Here is a 26,077-nt window from a genome sequence, read left to right as displayed (position 1 = left end):
TTGGCAGTGGGCCCATTGTGTATGGGCCTACTGCCTCACCAGAAAGATGAGATATTTAATTTCATAAGCTTTAAAAAATAAGAATGACCCTCAAAAGGGAAGATTTGTTTGTAGATATAGTACTCAAGGAAGACATTACTCCTGTCGGAGTTTTAAGGCTTTGTTAGCCAGTTTCAAGTAAGTATGGTTGTCATTTGAGTAGTTGTTGGAAGGAGAACATAAGGCAAGTCATTTAGTTCCAGAAAGTCATCTTGTTCAACATATGAGTAGCAAGTACTTGTAGGAGTTAAGAAAGCAATTTGCCAAAGCATAGGTAAGTAGAATTGGATTAACCTGCTACTAAAAAACGACTGAGCCATAAATACTATAATAGTCGTGAGAAGGAATCCAGTCTATAGTCAAGGAGAGACCACCTAACACCTGTCGACCAGTTAATGAATTACAGACAGTGGGTCACTCAAAGCCTATAGATAAAAACATATCTAAAGACATCATCCTAGTCCTCCCAATTTCCTGCGAGGGCCTGGTGTTTAAAGGTGTGTGTGTAGCTGTTAAATTAAATAAATGACACACCAATTGAACAAGATGTTCAAAAAGACGACTGGCTAAAGATGTCAATGCAAAGATATGTACAGAAACAATTTAGTCTTTGAATCAAAATTGTACAATATAGTAAGAATGAAGTATCATTCCAAAGGAATTTGTACAAGGGTATCAAAAATTATCCCAATTGCATCATCAAGTGCTTCCAAAGTCGGACTGCAGCAAGCTAAACCTCTTTAAGCCAAGATAGAATTCTCACCTGCATCCATATAGTGAAGACAACCGAAATGTTAGACTTGGCAACGTATGGCAGGCTTCAAAGAATCTATCAATTGTTATCCATGTTGAACTTAAAAAAGTTTTACTAGCTACTGTCCTGCACATTTAAAGTCTCGAGGATTTTTCATCCTTATTTTTTGCTAGAGTTATTCATATATTTTGCTAGAGTCCCATTTTGGTAGCAGAACCAGTGGTGCTACCAAGCTTTTAAACATCAGATTTAACTAAGGTTATCAAAGTAGGATCCAGTCAGAAACTAATCAAAAACAGAGCAGTAGATCCAAGTAGGATCCAATATGCAATACTCAAACCAGCAACCATAAAGTAAGCTTGAGTAACTGTCAACACTTTAAAATATCGAGCAACCCTTGTATCGGGAATCTACTTGTATCTGCTATATTTCAGCCCAGTAGCAGAGGATCAGTTAGTATCAGAAAGAGAAGAAGAAAAGCCTCATATACTGATGTGAACCAATCTGAACCAGAAAATGGCATACAAAAAACCAGTGTACCCTATGCAGTGTTCCTTTAGATTAAGCCTGAGTAACTTGCATGTCGGACCAGCTACTGATGTGAACCAATCTCAACCAAAAAATGGCATTAAAAAACCAACACCATCACTTGGTATTTAGCCAGGATAAGTTAGATGGTATATTCTAGCACATTAGAGAATTAGAGTTAATGTATGCAGTCAGTATCAAGCAACAAGAAGAAGGCCCCATTTGTAAGGGTCAGTTGAATCAGCCAAGCTCTATTAAAAAAAACCAAACCCTGCTATTATTCAATCATACCAAAGATTAATGTAGAGACTGTGTATAACCAGCTAGATTAGGCTGATTAAAAGCTCCCCCCCTTTTTTTGAATGTAACATCACCAACTGCAGCTATCTCAGAATGGCAGTATAACCCTCCTTCTATTACTCAAAAAAGCATGGATAACCAGCAACTTACCAGGCTTTCAGCCTTAATATTCCCTCATCAACACCAAACATCATCCCATACTGATGTGGATATAATTGTACCTAGAAAATGGCAGCCAAAACTAGTGTACTATTTTGTAATTCCCTTACCAAACTGATGTCATTTTTTATGCCAAGCAACCAAAGACCTAGAGTAAGTAACCAGTGCTATGCATAATGAAAGCCCCATCTGTACAGATCCTTAGATGTATTGTAGGAGGCCATTTTTAAGCCAGAAATCTAAGTAGAATTGTAAGTCAGCACCAGAGCCAAATCTAGCTATTCCCAATCATTCCCAAGAGAGTATGATTATGTTTAGAAAAAACCAAATTTATACAAGAAATTTGAGACCAAAAAACCAGCTGGTGGCCAGTAACCAGGCAGTAAAGTTTAACAGTTAGTGGGAAAAAAATATTTACAGATTCCTTCATTCAATGAACAGGACTGGAAGCCAGCAAAAAATAAATCATATTCTTTCACTATGTTAAAGTAAAACAGCCTGTCATCCCCAGCACCACCACCAGAGTTTATACATAACCAGCACCATCATCAGGTTTTTAGCAGAGGATCGGTCAGTAAAAGAATCCCAAACCAATACCATCACCAGAGTTTATGCATAACCAGCACCATCACTAGATTTGATGTCATCTTTTATGCAGTCAGTACCAGTCAAGCATCCAAAAAAATGATCCTTTGCTAATGTGAAAAGAAAAAAGAATCCCAAAAGACCAAAGAAAAGTTAAGAAACTTGTTTTATATTCAGCTATCAGAGCATGAGATTAACGAAACCTGTGAGCAGTCACCATGCCAATCAATTTTCCAAGCAGCTAAGGAAGACCAAGCCTAAGTGAGGGGAAAAAACCGTCACCTTTTATAGTGGAGGAGGCAGGGATGCACTCCGACAGATACTCATTAGTGGTGGTGCCGCGGCCGCCTAGTATTTGATGAATGTAAGAGGTAATCCAGGTAGGATTCCATCCATGAGTGGGCGGTAGGGAAGCCAAGGCAGGCAATCTTTCAGTATGCGAGATCATCTGCGCGGGGTAGTGACTCAATATGATTGTCGCGACAACATGAAGAAGCCCTAAGTAAAATAGTGATTTTAAAAACCACCCCGGTTTTTGAGGAGCCAAAGAGTAGGTTTTTAGCTAAAAACTAAAACTGGTAGGAGGTAGATTAGGTGATGGTACCCATAGGGTAGCCAAAATAAGATGTTGGGAAGGTGTTAGCTTTATGGTAACTAGCTCTATCAACCAATGTGATCCAAATCAAGCATTTGTACAGCACAGGGTGCTCCCTTATCAGGCAACAACTCAATTTAATCTCTTGAGCTCAGACAGTGATTCGGAGTGTAGCCTACAAACCCCCTGCAGATGAGATGCTAGAGCAACCACATTCCCAAGGCAGTCATTTAGCATGTAAAACATAAGGTAAAAATCCCTTACATCCACAACTAAGAAAAAGATTCGAGTGTTTGGAGGTCATATATTGTGGCCAGAAATGGCGATTTAGAACATTAACCGAGCCCCATAGATACTATCTAGGTCAGAAGTCGTGACCAAGTGTGGGTGTGTGTAGTTATGGTCATCTGCTGTGACACTGTGTGTGTGTGTGTGTGTGTGTGTGTGTGTGTGTGAGAGAGAGAGAGAGAGAGAGAGAGAGAGAGAGAGAGAGAGAGAGATTAGATATCAAACTCTGTATATGTTGTACAAAATGTAAAGAAATGGCACATACTTCCACAAAGGGAGAGAGATAGACAAACAATTTCATCTTACTATTTAAATAAAGATACAACCAAATGGTCGGAATCATCTCATAGTTGAAATATAAGATTTGAATTGAAAGAAATGTTAGAATGGAAGTCATAAATATAGATTTCAATTAAATAAGAAGTTACACTTAATGGAATTCATCCAAGTTACATTGGCACGATTTGAACTCGGCCAGTCAGCTCTCTACAAACAATCTCTTTTTTTTTCTGTTGCATTACTTTGCGTCCACCTACTAAGAAATAGAACTGTGAGGGATCATTGTCCACCATCTCGTCCACTATGTCGTGCCGGAGTTGTAAAAGGTTACATTGATCCCTTATTGTGACCAATGTCACAAGGTAGATCTCTTTGTCCAATACGTCCACATCTATGACATCATTGTTTTCCAGGCATGCCAACTCTTGATCAATAGGTGCAAACTGAAAGGTGCCTACAACAATTAGAGAACTCTTGTACTAGAAGGAAATCAGAAGTGACTGTGTATTGATCATGTACTTGGCCACCAAAGTTTCCAGTGCAACCTCGCAATGTATGTCGTCCACCTCTTTCACATATCACCTTCTATCAAGAAGCTTGTCACAGAAGCAAGTATGTAGAGATTTACATACTAGTATTGTCTTTGCAACATGTATGTGGCAGGTGTGAAATAGTTCCACAAATAAACTTATATGATAGAAATTAGCAATCTTCACCAATTTGGTGGGTACAGAATTTTGTAGGGACCTCTACACATCCCTAAACAGCTTGCCTCAGAGAGCTTCACACAATGTGGTGTTTGAGACTGGCAGTCAATATAGGTCTAATTGGTAGAGAGAGGGAGTTTAACCAAGATACCTTTTTTACTTCTCTAGTTGAGTCGGTATAAGTGTTCGTTGTAACATCTAATGGTTTAAATAGCTTGTAAATAGAGGAAAATAACTTAACATAGTGAGCATTTCATTAAGAGCAAGTTCCTAATGAGCATAGAAGAGTTCTTGGTTGGAGATAGCAACATTAGCATAACACCTAATTAGTTTGGCATAACAATACTTGAAAGAGGGAGAGAAATAGAACAATTGACAACTATTGAGGACCGGATTTACATGGGCCGGTTCCCCCTCCATTAGGCATTTGTATTATAGCTTCTCCCATTAAGAGAGACTTTGTACAATACAATTCTTTGTGTTCCTTGGTAAAAACTCGTTTGTGCAATGAAGATGGAAGCTTCATGCACCAAACTTACACGTGATAACACATAGCATTAATTCCCTTGCGGTCTTAGACCCAAGACCTCACACACCTTCAAAGACGGTGAGAGCTAGCAGGGTATGATACTAGATGTAGAGGAAGAAGAAGTATTCTTACGAGAAAGAAGTATTTCCTCACTTACTTACTCTTGTAGCTTAGCTTAGCTTAGTAATTAGATAATAGAGGAGAGAAGCATGGCATTGAAGCTTTGCTCTTGGTTGGATTTGCATTCTATATCCAAGAGTTTTTGGTGTAGGCCTCCATTCTCAAAACTTGGAGAAGAAGATGAGCTTTCCATTAAAGCTTGGAGAAGGAGATGACTTTCTTGCTCTACACATGAGGTGTGTAATTGGGCGACCCCTTCTCCAATTTACTCTTGCTGGCATCCTATTGGCCCTTGAAACGCTTAGCCAATAGCATTTGAGAAAGCTTTTTACGCATGCTCGCTCCCTATTGGCCCTTGAAAAGCTTAGCCAATAGCATTTGAGATGCCAAGTCAAGAGCCTTGTGACAAGTGTTTACCCTTTTTTCCTTTTTGTAAAAGCTTAGGTAATTAATTTAATTATCTAAATTCTTATTGGACCTTTTAGTCTTCTAGCCAATAGGAATTAAGCAAATTTGTGGGCTGCTTATTTCTCATTGGACCTTTCGACTGTCCAATGGTCTTTTTGGGAGATTAATTCTCATTGGTTCTTTTATCAAGCATTTCTAAAATAAGAAATTGAATTTACACTAGCTCAATCCTCATTGATCCACCTCTTTGTCCATCCAGTAGGATTCAAGCAAAATTGGGGGTTTTGTTGTATGCCTGACATGTGTCCTATTTGCTTTTAGGTGTAAAGGTAAACTTGTGTGTGTGTGTGTGTGTGTGTGTGTGTGTTCTTTGTCTCATCCCAACTCACCCACTCTCTTGTCTTCTTGTTGTAGCCACTTTGTTGACTTTAGCATTCAACACTTTAGTCACTAAGAGCAGTTCCCATGGCCTAGGACTTTTAGAGTAAAAATTTGAAACTTTGCCCTATGGAAATCTTAATGGAGTTAAACCTAGAGGTCTTATAAAGCCATTGATGTACTTTTCTCTTTAGCACACCATCCCCATCTGGATCCCCAATTCCCGTCTTTTGGATCCCCTGTTAAGATCGGTCTGGCAGCCTTTCCAATATCCAACCTTTTCTCTCCTTTGGTATTTTCCTATATTAAATGATCAGTTTAATATGAGAAAATCATTTGGGGAAAGTAGATATTAAGTTTTTATGACATTACCTCTCTCTTGATATCATAATCTTCCTCGACTATGAGGTAGAGAAGATAAAGCCTAATCATTAGTGTTTGCTAGCGGGTAGAGGTTCCCTATTTTACCCTACGACATTGTTTCAGAATGGATGACTAATCCATTTGGTGCTTGAGAGACTTCGTTGCCGCAAGCATGTCTGCTCATTAGTCCGTGTATCAATCTTCCATAGTAGAGTGACAAGCTCTACTTGTTGTTTTGGGAGACGTCGCCGCCACAAACATGATCCTAAGCATGCATACTTCTTAACATTTGTGCACAATAAAGAAAAAGCGAGTCTTATAAGACAAAAACATTGATCATTTAAAACATATTTACATTTGCTTACTCTAGGGAATCATTGTAAGCATTGACAAGGTTTAGGTTATCCTTTAATTGTATGCCTTGCATCCATCTAGCATCTTCAAAAGAATAATTCTTAAATTTAATAAGATACCATCGAATAATCTTACCGCCTCTCAATACCTTCTCGGCTGCAGTACCTCTTCTTGGTCTTCAATCTCCGGTGGGTCTTCTATGGTTGCTTCTTGGGGTGGCTCTCCTTGGTAAGGCTTTAACAGGCTCACATGGAAAGCATTGTGTATGAGCCAGTGGTTGGGCAACTTGAGCTGATAAACCATCTTATTGATTGGCTTAGGAATCTGAAAGGGGCCATAGTACCTTTTTGCTAGTTTAGCATATTACTTTTGGTGTCCTGTAGGATTCTTGCCCGTCGTGTGCTTTAACCGAGCCTTGGGAAATTTAAGCAAGACCCAATCATTTTTTTTAAAGGCTAGGGCTCTTCTATGCTTGTCAGCAGCAACATTTTGCCTTTGCTGTGAGATGGATATAGCATCTTTAATCTTTTGGAAAGATTCTTGTAGGTCACGGCTATATTCATATACAGCGAAGATCTTCCCATGTACCTTAAGTAGTAGGGGACTTTTTTATCTTCCCTCAATAACCCAGAAGGTGCTTTTCCCGTGGATGTATGTACTATGTTATTGTAAGCATACTCCACTAAATGTAAGTACTTCTTCCATTGGGACCTTTGATATACTTCGGTGACATAAGCTTTTAGTAGATCAAGAATTGTTAGGTTAGCTATCTCACTTTGGCCATCCGTTTGCGGGTGATAGGCCGAACAAAAATTTAGCCTTGTACCTAAATTCTCAAAGGAACCCTTCCAGAAATTCCTGGTCATTCTAGGATCTCAATCCGACACTATTGACATTGGCAAGCCGTGGTACTTAAAGATTTGTGATATAAAGAGGGTTGCCATTTGATGGGCCTTAATAGTCTTTTTAACAGGTATGAAATGTGCTTGTTTGCTGAACTTGTCTACTATTGTCCATATTCTCGTATTCCCATGGATAGACTTAGGCAATCCAAAGATAAAATCCATGGATATGCTTTCCCAGGGTGAATTAGGGATTGGCAAAGGTTGAAGCAAACCAGGTTGCTTCCCTCTATCAAACTTTGTCTTTTGGCAAACCACACATTTTGAAACATACTCTTGTATGTTCGCTTTCATGGTAGGCCAATAGAAGTACATTTATATCCCTCTTAGGGTAGCTTGAATCCCTCTATGCCCCGCATATGGAGGAGCATGAGATTCATACATTAATTTCTCATGTAGTGAGTTAGTAACGCATAGCCTATTACCATAGAGAAGATAACCATCTTGTAGGGTAAATGGTTCCTCTTTCTTCCCTAGTGCAAGGGCTGACATCACATCTTTGAAATCGAGATCGATAGCGTACTCATCTATCATAGAAGATAGATCATTGTGAGGTTCTATGGAAACCGCATTCACTCTTGAACGTCTTGAGAGTGCATCGGCTACTTGATTATGCTTGCCAACAATGTGAGCAATATGAAAATGAAATTGCGGAAGGAAATTTGCCCACCTCATTTGTTTGTCGGAGAGCTTGGTTTGCATCATGGGGTACTTAAGGCGTTGGTGATGCGTGTGCAGAATGAAAGTAGTCCCCAGTAAGTAGTGTTTCCACGTGTCTAAGGCATGTAGAAGTGCGAGGATTTCCTTTTCATATACGCATAGAGCTTGCTCAACGGGGTCGAGCCTTCGACTTTCATAGGCTATGGCATGCCCTTCTTGGAGCTTTTCAAAATTAGTGTTCTCCTTGGTAGACCATGCATACTTAACGTTCTTTTTGGTTAGGTCATGCAATGGTCCTGCTATGAGTGAGAATTTTTCTATGAAGCGTCTATAATATGCAGACATACCTATAAAGCTTCTTAATTCATGCAAATTCTTTGGATTAGGCCATGCTTTTACTACTTCTAACTTTGATGGATCGATTTGGATGCCATCTTAAGAGATAATATGACCTAAATACCGAATCTCTTGTAAGAAAAATTCACTTTTCTTTTGATTTATGTAAAGCTTATTCTCTCACAGAACTTGAAAAATTACATGGAGGTGTTGTTTATGTTCGTCCAAGGAATTGGAGTAGATGATGTAACTGCGGTGAGGCCTAAAGAGCTTCTCCATCATGCTGTTGAATGTAGTTGGTGCATTGGTCAAGCCAAAAGGCATGACAATGAATTCGTAGAGACCAAACGTAGTGCAAAATGCAGCCTTTACAATGTCTTGATCCACTATCCTTATTCGGTGATAGCCACTTTTTAGGTCAATCCTACTGAAGTAGGTCAATCCTTGTAGCTTATCAAATAGGTCTTCTACCCGTGGTACGGGAAACCTATTTTTGAGAGTGATCCTATTTAGTGCTCTATAGTCGATACACATACAATATGTGCCATCTTTCTTTTGCACTAATAAAACTGGCAAACAAATGGAGATGAACTAGGCCTAACCATTCCTTTCTCAACCAACTCATGCACTTGCCACATAGCTTCCTCTTGTTGAGCTTGAGAAAATCGATAAGGAGGTTTATTAGGTAGTGAGCTTCCTGGAAGAAACTCAATTGCATGGTCATCATCCCCTCGTTTTGGAGGCAATTCATTAGGGATGTCGTCAATAAAAACATCTTGGAATTCATTAAGGAAATTAGATAACCCTAATTCTTTTATTCCCTTTATTTTTATTTCACAAAACATTAGGTTCATTTTGAGAGTCTTTTACATATATCATGTACATGGAAATAGAGCTCTTTATTGACTTATCAAAAGCTTGCTTATGTACAAGAGGTATAGTGTTATCTGACTTGTTAGCATATATGTACATGTCTTTGTCCATGTACTTAAAGTAAATTTACCTTTCAGGGAACTTGATGCTGGCCGCCATGCGATCAAACCATGGTGCCCTTAGGATTACGTCCTCATGCTTAAGGGGAGAGATGAAGAAATCCTCTTTGTCCACATAGCTTTGGACATGAAGCTTCAATTTTCCAATTACGGAAGTAACTAGGACTTCTTCTCTCTTGAAAGCACCATCGGCTGGTAGGGTATTTCCCATCTCACAGGCTTGGATGCTTAGCTTAGTGGCCAACTCCGTGGATATGAAATTGTGAGTAGAGCCATTGTCGCGAAGAGAATGAAAGCATCATGTTCTCTTAACTTTCCCCAAGCATGGCATAGAGGAGATCCTTTGCGATGAGCATCTTCTTCTTGAACTTCAACTATGGAAGCTCTAGGAGGTTCATTGCGTGTGTTCTTTTGTGGGCAATCATGATAAGCATGCCCTTGCTCCCCACATTTGAAACAATGGTTATCCTTGCGATAACGCTCTAGCTCTTCAGGAGAGAGTCTATTTTTGCCTTTGTAGACTCCCTTCTCCTTAGCTTTGTTGTTGTTGAAGTTGCCCTTGGGAGACTTTTGGAGATGGTCCTTCCCCTTAGGCTCATTACGGTCTTTTCTTTCCATGGGCTTAATATTTTTCTTAGCCCCTTGTTGGAAGTTGATTCGTGAAGCCACCTTAGTACGGTGTATGACCGCTAAAATAGTGTGAGGCCTTTGGGAGTTGACATACTCCACCATATCTTCAGATAAACCCGCACAAAATTGTTGTTTTGCTCTCCAAAATCTATCTTTTTGTAGACAGTGGCTTTGAGATGTAAATCCCAAAACTTGTCTGCGTATTTGTGAATAGATTCGTAGGGAGAGAGCTTCAAGCTTCACCATTCGGTGAGCACTTTTTCTTTGGCATCGCTAGCCAAAAACTACTTCATAATGGAAGTTCTTAAAGCTTTCATGTTCGTGGAGCTTCACTGTTTGATCGTAGGCTAGACCACCATTGCCTGGCGGACTTTTGGAGATGCATGGCTACATGACGTATCTTAGAGGACTCCGTGAAGACCTCATTTCCGAATGCCGAATCAAATTGTTGAATAAAGGCCAATACTTTGTTCGTAGCACCAAAGGTGCCATCGTAGGTAAGAAAAGAGATACTCTTTCCTCCCTCCTTGAACTCTTTGAGCTTGGATGACCTCTTCCAAGCAGCATAGGATTTCCTATGGCCTCTCCTTTTGAGTTCTTTGGGAGCTGCACCAACACTTCTTTTAGAAGAGGAGGATGATGATGAAGATGGAGAAGAGGGTGACCTCTTTCTCGCATTTTTCTTCTCATACTTCCTTTCTTCCTTCTTTGAATTATGGTGAGAAGGACTATGTGATGGTCTTCTCCATTTAGGGGGTGTTGGAGAGCGTTTTGCCTGCCGTCTTCGTGGTGTCATCTCCGTCGAGGTGGCGGGAGATTCACTTCTTTCTTGTTCTTTCTCTACCATTGAGATTTAGGCTCTCCTTTGTGAGGGAGTTGCCCCATGAACTTGTAAGCTTTTGAGCCCTTCGTATGGGTCCTCCTCTTCTCTCACCGTAGAGAGCCCTCTTTTAGAAATCTCACTAGGAGCTTTCATAGGCACTCCCTCTTCTAGGTGAGGAGATCGGAGAATCCCATGGATGCGTAATTGCTGTTGCACTTCACCTTGGAGGGATGGGTTGCCCATGGCTTGTTGAAGCCTAGTAACCAGATATTTCACAAGCATAGGGGCATCATTAGTAGCTTGATCATTAGCAAAATCAAAGCCATCAACATTAATTTCAGTCTCTCTACTATTGTCAGCCATTCTAACTAAGTTTTAGGTGTAATTTGTTTACTTGTAATTTGGCACTTCAAGCCCTAGTTGCTACTTCTCTTTACATTCAAAGATAAGCACTCAAGCATCTATACCCGTGGCTCGAAATATCATTAATCGCAACGAATAGAAGAGAGGTTTTATCATAGCCCAGTCGGCACCGGTTCCAGTCAAGCTTCTAATAGCTCAATAATGGTTAAGCCGTAGGCAAAACCCTTAGGACTCCATTATTAAGACCATAGATCTCGACGGTGATACCCCGTTAACTGCACGAAACAGGCGCACCTCAAGGATAATAAATCCCTATTCTACTTGCCCTCATGCAATTAATAATACCAACCGTTTCTAGCAAGCTTGAGGACCTCTCTTCTTGCGAGAGAAACCGATAGCTCTGATACCAATGTAGCATTTAAGGGTTTAAATAGCTTGTAAATAGCAAAAATAACTTAACATAGTGGGCATTTCATTAAGAACAAGTTCCTAATGAGCATAGAAGAGTGCTTGGTTGGAGATAGCAATATTAGCATAACACCTAATTAGTTTGGCATAACAATACTTGAAAGAGGGAGAGAAATAGAACAATTGACAAGTATTGAGGACCGGATTTACATGGACCGGTTCCCCCTCCATTAGGCATTTATATTATAGCTTCTCCCATTAAGAGAGACTTTGTACAATACAATGCTTTGTGTTCCTTGGTAAAAACTCATTGGTGCACTGAAGATGGAAGCTTCATGCACCAAACTTACACGTGATAACACATAAAATCAATTCCCTCGCGGTCTCAGACCCAAGGCCTCACACACCTTCGAAGATGGTGAGAGCTAGCAGGGTATGAGACTAGATGTAGAGGAAGAAGAAGTATTCTTACAAGAAAGAAGTATTTCCTCACTTAGTTACTCTTGTAGCTTAGCTTAGCTTAGCTTAGCTTAGTAATTAGATAATAGAGGAGAGAAGCATGGCATTGAAGCTTGGCTCTTGGTTGGATTTGCATTCCATATCCAAGAGTTGTTGGTGTAGGCCTCCATTCTCAAAATTTGGAGAAGAAGATGAGCTTTCCATTAAAGCTTGGAGAAGGAGATTACTTTCTTGCTCTACACATGAGTTGTGCGAGTGTGTGTGTGTGTAATTGTGTTAGGCAAAAGTGAGACGTCTCTCTCTTCTTGGGCGACCGCTTCTCCAATTTACTCTTGCTGGCATCATATTCGCGCTTGAAACGCTTAGCCAATAGCATTTGAGAAAGCTTTTTACTCATGCTAGCTCCCTATTGGCCCTTGAAAAGCTTAGCCAATAGCATTTGAGATGCCAAGTCAAGAGCCTTGTGACAAGTGTCCATCCTTCTTCCCTTTTTGTAAAAGCTTAGATAATTAATTTAATTATCTAAATTCTTATTGGACCTTTTAGTCTTCTGACCAATAGGAATTCAGAAAATTTGTGGGCTGCTTATTTCTCGTTGGACCTTTTGACTGTTCAATAGTCTTTTTGGGAGATTAATTCTCATTGGTTCTTTTATCAAGCATTTCTAAAATAAGAAATTGAATTTACACTAGCTCAATCCTCATTGGTCCACCTCTTTGTCCATCCAATAGGATTCAGGCAAAATTGGGGGTTTTGTTGCATGCCTAACATGTGTCCTATTTGCTTTTAGGTGTAAAGGTAAGCTTGTGTATGTGTGTGTGTGTGTGTGTGTGTTTTGTCTCATCCCAGCTCACCCACTCTCTTGTCTTCTTGTTGTAGCCACTTTGTTGACTTTAGCATTCAGCACTTTAGTCACGAAGAGCAATTTCCATGGCCTAGGACTTTTAGAGTAAAAATTTGGAACTTTGCTCTATGGAAGTTTTAATGGAGTTAAACCTAGAGGTCTTTTAAACCCATTGATGTACTTTTCTCTTTAGCAAACCATCCCCATCTGGATCCCCAATTCTCGTCTTTTGGATCCCCTGTTGAGACCGGTATGGCAACCTTTCCGATATCCAACCTTTGCTCTCCCCTGGTATTTTCCTATATTAAATGATCAGTTTAATATGAGAAAAAATTTAGGAAAAGTAGATATTAGGTTTTATGACAGTTCGTAGAAGAAAATATCCTCATCTGCAAAGCTCTTGCTAGTTCTTCCAACATACTGTAAAGCACTAATGTTAGCGTGGATTACAGATATGAAACCTACAATACACTCCACTGGATCCCATTCTCGTATGAAGAAGGATAGACATCTGCAATTGCAATAACCAAAAGTAAGAGACCACTTAGTCTAACAACTGACTAGAATTTAGGAATACTTTAGAGAACTAGATCTACCTCTTTTAATATAGTTCTACCTCTTTGAAACCAAAAGAAAGTAAGAGACCGGCAAGGTCTGAAAGCAAGAATACAGAAGGAAGGGTAAGAAAACACTTACATTTGCATCATGGATGATAAATCAATGAGACATCTCCGCCATTTGCAATCACGTCAGAGTTACTGTAGACATGCTGAACCAAAACCTCCTTAACAGTTTTCTTGCCGACCTCTACTTTGAAATCTAGCACTCGTGCTTTCCATGCTAAACGAAATAGATTTGTTGTAGAGGATCTTTTCCTCCTTCTTGGTTGCATGAAAACCCAAGAACCTTTGTATATCGTCTATTGTTGCCATATCTATATAGATGGAGTTTGAGATGGTGATAGAGCATATGGTGTTACTTGGCCTCCTTGGGACCTAATGGTGAGGCTAGCTGGGGAGAGAGTACAACAACCCCTAGAGCTTTAGGGCGGGAAGAAGAAGAAGAAGAAGAAGAAGAAGCCACGGCTCTTTCTGAGTGAAAGAAGAAAGCTTGAACTTTCTTGCAATGGAGGAAATTTCAGTTTTGAACACTTGCTAAATGGAGCAAGAGCTTTTGGTGGCGGGAGTATGATAGATTTTTGTAGCTAACTTTTAGTACCTTTATTACTATTAGACTTTCTTTATAGCGGGTCCACATATATGGATATCGAAAACCCTGTAAAAATTGACATGTTACCTCATGTTTGGTCTTCTTTTTGTATTTCTTGATTTATTTCTTCTATTTTCTATGTTACGTTGCCTTGATGCTCATTGGACGCGCCTCCTTTTCTTTCTCCTCAATAAGGCTCTCTAAAAGACCTCCAAAATATCATAATGCCTTGGACACTTTTGTGTCCTCTTAACTCGCAACTTTTTAGAATTATTGCTTGAGATGCCAAGTAGGTTCTAAAGTGTTCTATATCCACAAAGCTAGCTTATGACTAGAAAAAAACTTGGATTTTTTTGGGGCTACTAAATCCACCTTTATAGTTGAGTTTGAATAACATTTTTAAACTTAGCTTGAGCCAAAACATGTGTTGTTTTTGGCCAATTTTCATGAAATTGATATTAACTCGCCCTAAACACAACTTAATGACCTCTAAAGTGCTACATAGCTAGCACGGGTAGAAGATGCTCGGTGCTTTACAAAAATGGTAAGCCTATGTATTGGAAGTTATGGCCCATTTACAAAAAAAATTCTTACTGATTACTAGTAAAATTTACATTTTGATTAATATTTGGAAGTGTCTTTATACTCAAAAGGCAACTTTGAGTGTGTTTATGGAGTTCTCACTATGTAAATCTTCTTCCTTGATTTTTGGGGAACCTAATACCGTAAATAGCAAAAAGCACAAAGGTGGAAGTGATTTTTCATTTTGTCAAAATCACACTCATTTTGAGTTAATACTATGCTGGCTTCAAATTGCTAAATTTCATTCAGCAAATGTGGTACGTTTCAAGATTACGTCCAAATATAGGTGTACAATTCCAATTTGGTGCCAACTTGATAGGTTTATATGCCATACAGAAGTCCATATTGTGGAAGCCAGTTTTTTCATCCGTACATTTTTTGAACTTCATAGATATGTTCCAAATTGTCTTAGAAAGACATGTTTTGATGCTTTTTGTGCTTGAACATGAAAGCAAAGAACCAAAGTGTGTAAAGTGGAAGCATTTATAAAAATAATGAAGGATGTACACATGTAAACATTAATGATAGGTCAACGGAATGCAAAAAATGCACCTTTTTTGTACTTAAATCTATGTTCAAAATAAAAAATTTGGGCCTACAACAACCATAGAATTTGATCAAGAACTCATTGATGTTTACGGAAAAAATAAGCGCATTGTTTAGAGATTTTTTTACATTGTGTAAAATAAGATTCACCTATTAAATATGCTGTTTTTGTTCAAATTGAGCACTCTTTTTGGCTTTGAGAGCTCCTCACGACCATTCAGTCAAGAGTTGTGAGTGTTTCTTATTTTTTACCATTAAATTGTGGTGTTAGCTTCGAGCTGAAGTAAGGACGTTTAAAAACACATACATATTATGAAAGTACTTGATTTTTTTCCAAAACCCTGAAAGGACACTTTTATGTCATGTTAGGTTACCAAACTAGTGTTAATATGACACGCAACTCCTTTTTTTGTTTAGAAAGGTGAAGAAGAAGATATAAGCTCTCCAAAGTAGAGCTCATCGAGGTCTGCTCGCAAGTGTTTATACCTAAGCTATAATTGAAATCAAAGATTTGAGACAACCAGGAAATTTGGTTACACTTCAATGGAAAATAGATGGGACACACTCAAAATTGTATGATAGCAGTATAGATCTTCATCCCTTCATCCTAGGAGAAGGATTCATTCTTATATTCGAGCCGGAGTGTTATGCTTACATTGTAAGCACACAAACATGAATTGGAGCAAGTCCAAGATAAAATGAACAAGACAAACGTAAGCAAACAGCTAGTCGAAGCAAGTCCTTCCATGATGACATATTTTCAAGCTTACCACTCCAACTGACTGACCATCACGATTTCGATGTCAAACTAGAATTGACGAGAAAATTATGTGCGTGCGTGTGTGCGCACGCGTTCATGCATGCATAAAGCAGCAGTAGAAAAGTTACCTCATGTAATAATTTGAGGAGCTTGTTATCTACTTCACAAAGGGGCACACACAAATGGGTGGGTGGCCGGCTCAAACTTGGACGACAAAAAGGAAAAATCAGGTGAAGCTTCAGTAATTTCTTGGTTGTCTGAGAATGTCTTAGAACAGCTTTGTGGTTGACTTGAACACATGTAGGTGGTGGGAGATAGACACACAAAGCTGTGTGACATTTCCCTTGCAGACTCTAGATGAGCAGCAACTAAGATTAATGAAGAGGTATGTGTAGGGGGTTTTCCCCCAACCCATCTTCATTAGGGATCTCTCGGTAAAATCCTAGCACTAATCACCATAAACACTACCATTACGCAATTAATTGCACATCTACTTAGTCCAACACGACCAATTTGTCGGAAGGTTGGAGCAAACAAGCAGATCGAGATTCTTGTAGCATCATCCCTACTTTTCACTGAAAGTCTCCCACATGGGCGAGGGTAGAGTTCAGACACAAAAGGTCTCATGGGCATACTATTAGCTTGTACATCTACAGTATTTGCCCAAAGGTGCAACATCAATTCCAGCTTGTACATCTACAGTATTTGCCCAAAGGTGCAACATCAATTCCAGCTTGTACATCTACAGTATTTGCCCAAAGGTGCAACATCAATTCCAGCTCATTGATCCTCAATGCAGTGAGATCTTGCTGACCCCCACTTTTTAGAAGATGGGCAGGCTCACCCTACAAACAAAGGATGGTATTGCCTTACTCAATTTGAGTCATTGTTACAACTTAACTGGATTTGACGGTGCCATTAACTTCAGCAACTCCATGGCGTAATGCAACCACAGGGAAAAAACATATCCAGACTCTGATGCGTGGCTTTAACCATGACACTACAAAGTAAAATGTTACAGCTTCCAGGTAGCAATTTAATGTACAGATTCATGAGCTGCCTTTTCACAGATTGATCCCCAAACCTCGACACTTCCGACGGTGCTCGAGAGCTCTATGGTGAATCTCCATCTTCTGGCTGAGAGTCTCAATGCATTGTGTGACTTCAGACTTCTTAACTTGCCCAAAAGCAGTTATGTATGACCAGCTGCGAGTTTGAACATGCCAGCAGGTGCCAAATGGTCCTCTTGATTGAGACCTCTTCTTGATGACTGAACACTTGCTGCATGTTTAAACATGACGACAGATGCCAAATGGTACCCTCTTGATCAAGACCTCTTCTTGATGACCAGATACTAGCTGCAGGATCCCCAAGGAAAAAATGGTCTGCTTGCGCCATCCCATCATCATGTTCTTAGTCAACCTCCTCTTCCTCCGACATGTCAGATTCACCCTCTGATAATATAGTTCCCCCACTCTCTTTCAAGAACTGAACAAACTTCATCTCATGTGTGGCCATACTGACAAGATCAAACCTTCCGGCTCGTTTGTATGTTTTGATGAGAGCTTTGAATGTAGACTCGTCCGGGGTGCAATCTTCTTGCTTCATCCTGCTGAATAACCGAGTCACACCTTCAACCAGCCCTTCCTTGCCATATAACAAAAGCATGCTTGTGAAAGAAACAGCATTTGGCTTTGGGCCCTTTGACTGCATGTCCATGAAGAGCCTTACAGCTAAATCAAATTGGCCATTGCTGCCATACGCATTCAGGAATGCATTACAAGCAGGTAGGCTCAAAGGTACACCACTCTCCATCACTTTAGTACATGCTTCCATGGCTTGCACGGGCAGCTCTGCAAGGCTGTATAGGCTTGTAAAGGCAATTAGTCTATGTATGCTGTTGGATGTGTCCTCCTTACGAGCCAATCCAAGCTCCTCAATCGCTTCTCTTAACAAACCCGGATTTTCTAAAATATCCTTGAGTCGGTCATAGGTTCTCAAGTCAGGGGTGATTCCTTGCTTTATCATTTGCTTGAAGAGTTCAAAAGCTTCCTGCTGCTTCCCATTGCCTACAAACACTCCGATCACATTATTGAAAGATAGGACGTCTGTGACGAATCTTGAGTCCAGCATCTTAGTTGCTACAAGCAGAGCCTCTTTATCCCAACCTGATTCATTAGCCAAGATGGTTAAAATTATGTTGCAGGAAATTTGGTTTATGTGACCTTCTTGCTGCATTCTCTGGAAGTAGCTCCATGCAGCTTTTCTCATTCCAGCTTTACCGTAAATATCTAGAAGGGTATTTTTGGCATAGAGGTCTGGACCACCATTTATACTCTCCATCCTTGTGAACAGTTTCTCAGCTTGTTCCACCATATCAAGTTTACCATAAAGCTTCATAACTGAGGTGTACACGGTGCAATTGGGTATGTGTCCTGCACTTTCCATGCCGTGCAATGTGGCTTCCATTTCCTCCAGCATACCTGCATCAGCATAAACATTGACCATAGCACTATATGCCACCATATCAACCATAGGATGCACCTCCTCCATCTCTTTGAACACATCCTTGGCTTTCTCTACTAATTTTTCCTTGCCATATGCCACCACAATTGCCGTATAACTTGAATAATGGGGCTCGAAACCTGCCATCTTCATATCTGATAACATAAGCAAGGCTTTTCCAACTTCACTTGCATCACATGCAGTAAGAATCATTGTATTGTAGGTAGCCACATCTGCCTCTACTCCTCTTTCCCTCATGCTTACAAACAACTTGAAAGCTTTTTGGTACATTTTCCCGAGTCTGTAGGCCTTGATCATAACATTGTAGAGCGAGGTACATCTTGTCAAACCCATGTTAGCGGCACAAAAGAAAATATTCTCTGCTTCTTTCCAAGATCCACGTTCCGCATAAGCATCAATCAAAGGTAAAAAATGATTATCATCAAGTCCTACGCACAACTTTAGCCTATCAAAGTAGTGAGAGGCCTTTGCATCATTCCCAGCTGCAATGTACATCTGGGTGAGATGGACCATTATGGTTTCATTTAAAGGAAAGCCCTTTTTTTCCATCTCTTCAATAAGATTCTCCACCTCAGCAACTAGACCTCTCAAGCTATAACCAATAATTAAGGTTCTATATGTCACAGTGTTTGGCAAGATTGATGAGCTCTTCATGCGGGAAAATGCATGTTGCGCAGCCTGAATGTTTCCAGCCTTGATAAGCAAAGCTATGAGGATACTGTAGGTACCTACATCTGGCTCACACTTCTCCTCCTCCATTTTTCGAAACAAGGCCTCTGCCTCTTCCATGCGATCATTTGTACCACAAATGTGTATCATGGTATTGAAAGTGACGGCGTTGGGTCTTATCCCACGCGACATCATCTCTTCGAACGCGTGGGTAGCGTCTGCAAGCCGCCCTGACTTGCCACACAGATCGATTAATGTATTATATGTTTCAATATTTGTAGGCTGGTTGTGATCTGATGCCCTAGCATCTTCTGGAAAGAGGAACTTCTTGCCAAAGCTTTCTGCTTCAGAATACATTCCTGACAGCTTGTAAAGGTTAACCATGGTGTTGAGGGTGACTTCATCAGGTATAATGCTCTCCTTCGGCATGGCCTCAAAATATGCAATTGCTTGATTGATTAGCCCTGCCTTTGTGTAGGCATTGATAATGGTGCTAAATGTTACATTTGTGGGGCGCACTCCCTCATGAAACATTTGATTCCAAAGCTCACTCAACAGATCCCATTTGCGATGCTTACCAAGTACTTTGAACATGATGTTATATCGAAAGACATTGGGGATGTAATCATCTTGGCTACTAAACCAGGCAAAAAGATCCATGGCAACCTTCCAATCCTGCTGTTCACTAAGAATAATACTTTCTTCTTTAGGTTGGAGCTTACCTTGCCATGGCTGCAAAGCAGACTGGACATCGGAGTGCATTTGAAGAGCCTTTAGGACTTCCCGAATCTTTGAAACGTGGTTCTTCTTTGCTCTCGTGTTCTCCCTGCCGATCTCTAGAACCCTAGCCCTTAAACAAAAATTAGAGCGTGCGAGTCGAGTGGAGCCATTGTAATACATGAAACCTCCTACAGAAATCTGCCATGGCGAATTAGAAAAGAGGTGGGCTTTCTGCCGATCTTGAAAATGGCCATTAGAAGTGCCGGCAGCTCCTCTGCACGTCGACATGGCCATTCTTCGAAGTACGTGGTGACTACAAAACCTTCGTTAGGTAAGTCTTTGACTTGTGGCACGGGGTCTTTTTTTTTAAAAAGCAGAACTCACAATTGTGAGATTATTATTGAATACATCGGTAGCCATGCTCACACTAGCCATGGCATCACGGAGACCACATGACCATCTTCATCATACAACCCAAACAATTTACAAGACGAGATAGACCATCAAACCGACGAGAGAGAACATTGGCGAACACGGTAGCCACCCCAACAAACATATCTTAACTAGAAGCAGACATAGCCAAAGAGAACCTGGGTAAGCCACCTCAGCTACCATCGGGATGGCAAGCATCTGCCACATACTTAAAATCCACCAAGGGAAAATCACCCGAGCTTGAACATAGAGCCGAAAGATGGACGGAGCCTAGTAGTCTCCATCACCGAAGCCAAAAGAAGAAGAACATACGGCAAGATCCCACCAAGCCAAACCACCAACAGAATAGGCTTTTGTAGAAAGAGCCAAACACTTTCGAAAAAGCACCCGCCATTGCCACCATGTCAGACCAAGCATGCCACCCTTCACCAGACATGCCGGAGAGCGTCTTGAACCATCCCACAAAGCCAACAAAACATGGGGTCTTAACATTAGTCTTGTAAAGGGCCACAAAAGTGGATGGAGCCACTAAAGTGGCTCAAGCTTAGATTCTAGTATTTTAATCATAACTTTTTCATACGACATATAAACTTCATGAAACTTCTTGAGCATCTTGTAAGGATGTGTCTAAGACTTTGAGAGTCATATTTGAGTTCAAAATGCTAAAAATAAAAAATTTAATTTTTTAAAAAGAGCCTTTTTCGCATAAAATTGTAATTTACTACTTAACTTGGGCGAGTAGTAAATGTTGTCGATCTTTATGTAAGCAAAATAGAAGTGTGATAGGCTCATTACATACCTATTGAGGGTTTTTGGACTACGTAAGTAGTCCTTAGTAAAGGGTGGATTTTTGGGTGCATCTCTGAACCATTGGATAAAGCTTGTTGATTAATGCCACATGGCAAGCTAATGATAATAAACTTTTTTGGCATGCAGAAGGCCATAGTGGGGTGGGTGAAGAATTGGTGCAAATTTTGGACTGTCGATGCACATTGAACCAATGTTGGACACGTGTCCATTTTGCATCGAAGTGAGTGCATTGATAATTGCTAGGTCTTTTCTTTCATTTCTTTTGGTTTGTTAATGGTACCTTCCACTCATATTTCAAATTTTATTATTTGCTCTAGTGATTAGACCTGCCTTTTCATGTTGATAATTAAAATATTATTTAACTGACAAGCGAATGCTGAGAAAGAGCGATGGAAGAAAATCTGTCTTAGGAGCGATACTTTGGGGGCTAGCGCAGGAAGGGTAGCTGAGGCAGGTTTGGAAGAGCTTTTCTTAAGCAGGTACTAGCTAGGGTTGGTGTGCAAGCTTTGGGGAGCCATTGAGTCAACAAGGGCTTCGGTAGCAGGCATGTGCCTTCAAGTGAGGTGCTTAGAGCACAGCGGATTGTGCTTGGTAATTCATTGTTGTACCTCGGCCAAGGGCTTGAGTCGCTCCCCCATCTGCCAAAGAGTGCGCTTATTTGGTATCAAACAAGCGATTATTTATTGCCATAGTAGTGAGCTTATCAAGCGATTATTATCTTTTTGCTCCCTGCAATTATTATCTAAGAAGGAAGGCGATAATCGGAGCACCGGCTTGCATTTTTGGTGCGCTGAATTCTCCGCCCGTGAGGTGTATATGCCATGCAAATCGTCCAAGTTTTCTAAGCATTCCTACTGTGCGCAGTGCGCCCTTGTGCTCAGAGAGTCTATGCTGTGGTGACACACTCACGTCGTGTGAAGGTTCTACAATTATTGTCTCCTTGATAATAATCGCGATTATCTACGAAAGCCTGTACTTTTTGGTGTTCTAAGTTAGCCTTGAGTTTAGTATCTCCCTTGTAAACCTTTTTGACTCCTTTCGATCTTCGTCTAAGAGGGGAGGAGATTATCACTTGTTTGATAGAGCCAGTTTGCCCTTAAGGTTTTGAGCTTAATCAAGTATTGAAAGTCTGCGACCATCGGTAATGGAAATCGGCGCTCTAGTCGTAAGTGAAGATATTAGCGTATTTTCACAAATGTTAGCGGCGGGTAAATTTTCCGAAATGGAGATAGCCGTGCCGATGGATGAAGGCGGTGGCTCGGGGTTGAAACTGATGGATGATGCAGAAATGTCGAGCCCCAACTCGCGAAAGGCGTCAACCAAGAAAGAGGACAAAACTGTCTCGATTGAAAAAGTTCCCTCCGAGGAAACAAGAGAGAAAATGGGCTCAACTCAAGGGTTCAAATTCGAGGTAAGAACCCTCAAAGACAGGGTTCCTCAAGGTCCCATCTGTACGAACGTAAATAAGGAGTCAAGTGCATGTGCTGCTCGTGGGCCAGGTATTTCATTTGCTAGCATACTCAAGGGGCCTAACTCTAATGATTATGGAAAAGGCTCAGCAGAAGGGATGTCGAGTGAAGTAGATATCAAAAAACTGCAGAATACAAGAGCTAGACTTCAACAAGAGCTCACGGAAGCTAACAAAATGATTGAGTCTGGCCCTAACAACAACAAAAGAACTTGCTCCCAAACAGAATACAGTGGGCTAATAGAAGACGGGTTGGCAGATCGAGCCTTTTCTGCTTTAAAAAAGTCTTTGCCACAGCAGATGGAGGTTGCCGAGGCTATTACTGTAGCGATTCCACCAATGCTTATCAAAAAACAGTTAGCCAGGCAAGCTAAGCTAACTCTTGTATTTGGGTATAGTGGAAGAATCCCGAACAGGTTTGAGATGATTCAATGGCTTCAGGGCCCTCAAATTCTTGGTCATGGAGGAGCAGTTGAAAGTACTTCTTACCTAGCTAAAGGTTTTTGTTCAGTGAGATTCAACGAGGCCTTCGATGTGGAACAGATACTTGACAAAGGGCCCCTGGTATTTAATAGTACTACGGTTTGTGTGGTGCCTTGGGAGCCAATTTTTGACTTAGCTGAATCTCTTCAAGGGTTTCATCCGGTCTAGGTTGAGTTTGTGGGACTGCCTAGCTGGCTATGGGAAAATCTCAGGATGCTTGCTAGTCAATTGGGCACTCCCTTATTTATACCTAACAAGAGAGGGTTTGGCAGAACCTCAAACAGGGTTTGTATAGGCTGGGATGTGTCTAAAACGCCACCTAAGAGCATGGTTATCAATGTCGGAGTTGGGCTTGTTACTATTCCGCTAAACTTTGGAACATACTTTGGAGCATGTTTTGAATGCAACAACTTTGGACACTTCGCCAAAGATTTCCCCTTGAAGTCTAATGGTACTGCAGCTCCGGCAGCACAGGGCCCTAGTAAAATGGAAACCCCGATGGAAGGGCTGGAGAAGCAAGGAGGTAGTAACAAAGGGGCAAATGAAGGGAAGGATAAAGGAGGTATGGTAGGTGACAAAATGGATATGAAGATGCAGGGAAAGATTGTGGAGGAATCGATTCCCATACAACGAACTTTCGAAGGTGCAAGGCAAAAATAACAGGATCATTACTCCTGCTGCTACCCCGAAATTTATAACAGTGACAACGGTGACGGTTGTTCAAGTCCCTGGTCTGAAAAGAGCCAAAAGGGTGAAGGCAGTGGCAAGAGACTCCAAAGTGCTTCAAGTCATGATAAAAATCGAGGTGAAAGGATCTAATCCATCCTCCACCCCTGTGAAAGGAGGGGGGTTCACTGTCCCCCTGCACAATCCATTTGCAGCACTGCAAGAAAAGAAATCCTCTGACTTGGAACCCCCGGATTCTCCTGAGACCAAGGAGGGGGGGGGGGGCATGATTTGGATGCTGAAGAATTCATTCCTCTATCCCAATGAACCCCTCATTACTGATGGAGTCTCTTACTATCCAATCTTGGAACGTAAAGGGGTTGAAAACCCGTAAGAAGAGTACTCTATTCTGGGAGGAAATAAAAAAGGAGAAGAAAGTCAACAGTTGGGCCATCCAGGAACACCACTTAGATGCTCATAGCAAGAGAAAGCAGGTGCTAGGAAAGAAACTGGTATTCTATGGAGAAGGAAGTAACGGTTTCAGTGGCGTCCTCAGCATGCCTGACAGAGAATTGGAGCCGAAGTTGGTTCTTAACCACCCATCCGGCAGAATCCTGGGGATTAGAATCAGATGGGAAGGGCTTCCCTTCACCATTCTGAATGTGTACGGCCCTTGCAATGTAAAAGAGAGAGCTAAACTATGGATGCATCTTAGAGATACTCCTATTGAAGGTGAGTGGTTGTTGGTTGGCGACTTCAATATGGTAAAAAAGAGCAGGGATAGAGCAGGATCCTCCAGTATGCTAGTTGGCTCAAAAAGGTCTAAATGGCAAAGTTTATGCGAAAAGTGGGCGATGATCGACTTATGGGAAATTGGCCCATGGAACATCACGCTTGGGTTCAGCTACACAAGCCTCTTGTATGCCCGCACTGCCTTCAGGCTGGACACATGCTATTGCTCACACCAAGCTGACTGGATGCCGTCGTTGATGGAGATGAAGGTAGTCCCAACAAAAAGCCTCTCGGATCACATACCTCTGCATGTACAACTTAAGAAGAATACAGAGGAGGAGCAGACCCCAAGAGGTGGGGAAAAATTGTTAGTAACAGAGGCACACCTATTCAAAGACCCTCTTTTCAGGAATCTAACCAAGAAAGCACTAGGTAAGCTCAAAAAAGATGTCGACCTCAACAAACACAATGTGTGGAACCTCTTTGCTTGGAGCATCCAGAAAGCAATCAAAACCTCAGGCCCCCGAATCAAGAAAGTTAGGGAGGTACACCTTCTGCATCTTACAACGGAGGTACAATTGCTTACCTCCAAAAAGGCCAATGGGCTTGCTACTGAGGATGAGCACAACGATGGCTCGAAGCCAAATCTAACCTTGCTAATGAGCAGTTAGAAGATATTAGAAAGGCAAGGCTTCTCTCCAGGGAGACCTTCCTTCAACCTGAAGCCTCTAATCAAGCTCATTTTTTTAGGGCTTTAAAAATCAAGAAGAGTCGAGGCCATGAGTCGAGGCCATGTCCGCTCGCTCTTTGATGAGAAAGGGACAGTAGTTCATAACCAGGATGAGATGGCTGGTCTGATGCTCAGCTATCTTAGTCAAATCAATTGGACGGCCAGAGATCCAGTCCTAAGAAGTGGAAGAAGCCAGAGGGTCCTTACTTTAGAGTGTCAAGAATAAGATTCCCCACTCAGAAGCTAATTTCTTGGCAAGGGCATTTTTCGAAGACGAATGTTCACTAGCATTGCAAGCCCTTGGCAAGGAAAAGTCCCCTGGTTGGGATGGGATGACGGTGGAATTCTATAGAGAATTTTGGGACGATCTCAAGGTCCCAACCACAAGGTTGGCCAATAAAGCCATTGTCGAAGGGTCGTTGGAGATAAGTGTAAAGAGAGGGCTTATCAAACCCATCCCCAAACAGATATGTTGTTCTCAACTGAAACACTGGCACCCTATAACGATGATGTTGATGGCCTACAAAATTATTCCTACAGCTGTAGCCCTCAAACTAGCCCTCTTACTAACCAAGATCATCTCCCCCATGAACATGGGTTCATCAAAGGAAGGTCCATTTACGATAACATCTTGGCAGCAATGGTGGGCATTGAGTATGCAACTATCACAAAGCAAGAGTGTGTACTGCTACAGTTGGACCTGGATAAGGCTTATGATAGAATAATATGGACATATATAGAAGCCATCATGGAAGCTCTGGCTTTGGGCCGCGCCTATGTCGTGTGGTAAGTGTACTAGGAGCTGGAAGCCAGTCAGAGATCCTATTCAACATAGAATTGTGGGCTCTTTTGAGTTCAAAAGGTCTATTAAGCAGGGCTGCCCTCAAGCCCCCCTGATTTTTTCCATAGGGCCAGTTGGGAATCAGTTGCTCGGCCTGGGA

General features: G+C 41.2%; 1 protein-coding gene across 1 annotated transcript; it reads right to left on the bottom strand.

The window, feature by feature from the left end:
- Positions 1–15,650: 15,650 nt before the first annotated feature.
- On the bottom strand, positions 15,651–20,176 carry LOC147454842 (pentatricopeptide repeat-containing protein At1g73710-like). The gene has a single exon (XM_086516663.1). The coding sequence runs from the start codon at positions 20,107–20,109 to the stop codon at positions 17,314–17,316; it is 2,796 nt and encodes a 931-aa protein (XP_086372789.1). The 5' UTR covers positions 20,110–20,176; the 3' UTR covers positions 15,651–17,313.
- Positions 20,177–26,077: the final 5,901 nt, after the last annotated feature.

Source organism: Adiantum capillus-veneris, chromosome 7 (genome assembly GCF_014529385.1).
Source record: "Adiantum capillus-veneris isolate H3 chromosome 7, ASM1452938v2, whole genome shotgun sequence".
In the NCBI taxonomy this organism is placed as follows: domain Eukaryota; kingdom Viridiplantae; phylum Streptophyta; class Polypodiopsida; order Polypodiales; family Pteridaceae; genus Adiantum; species Adiantum capillus-veneris.
Note: the sequence above shows the minus strand (reverse complement) of the source record. Positions and strands in the feature narration are given on the sequence as shown.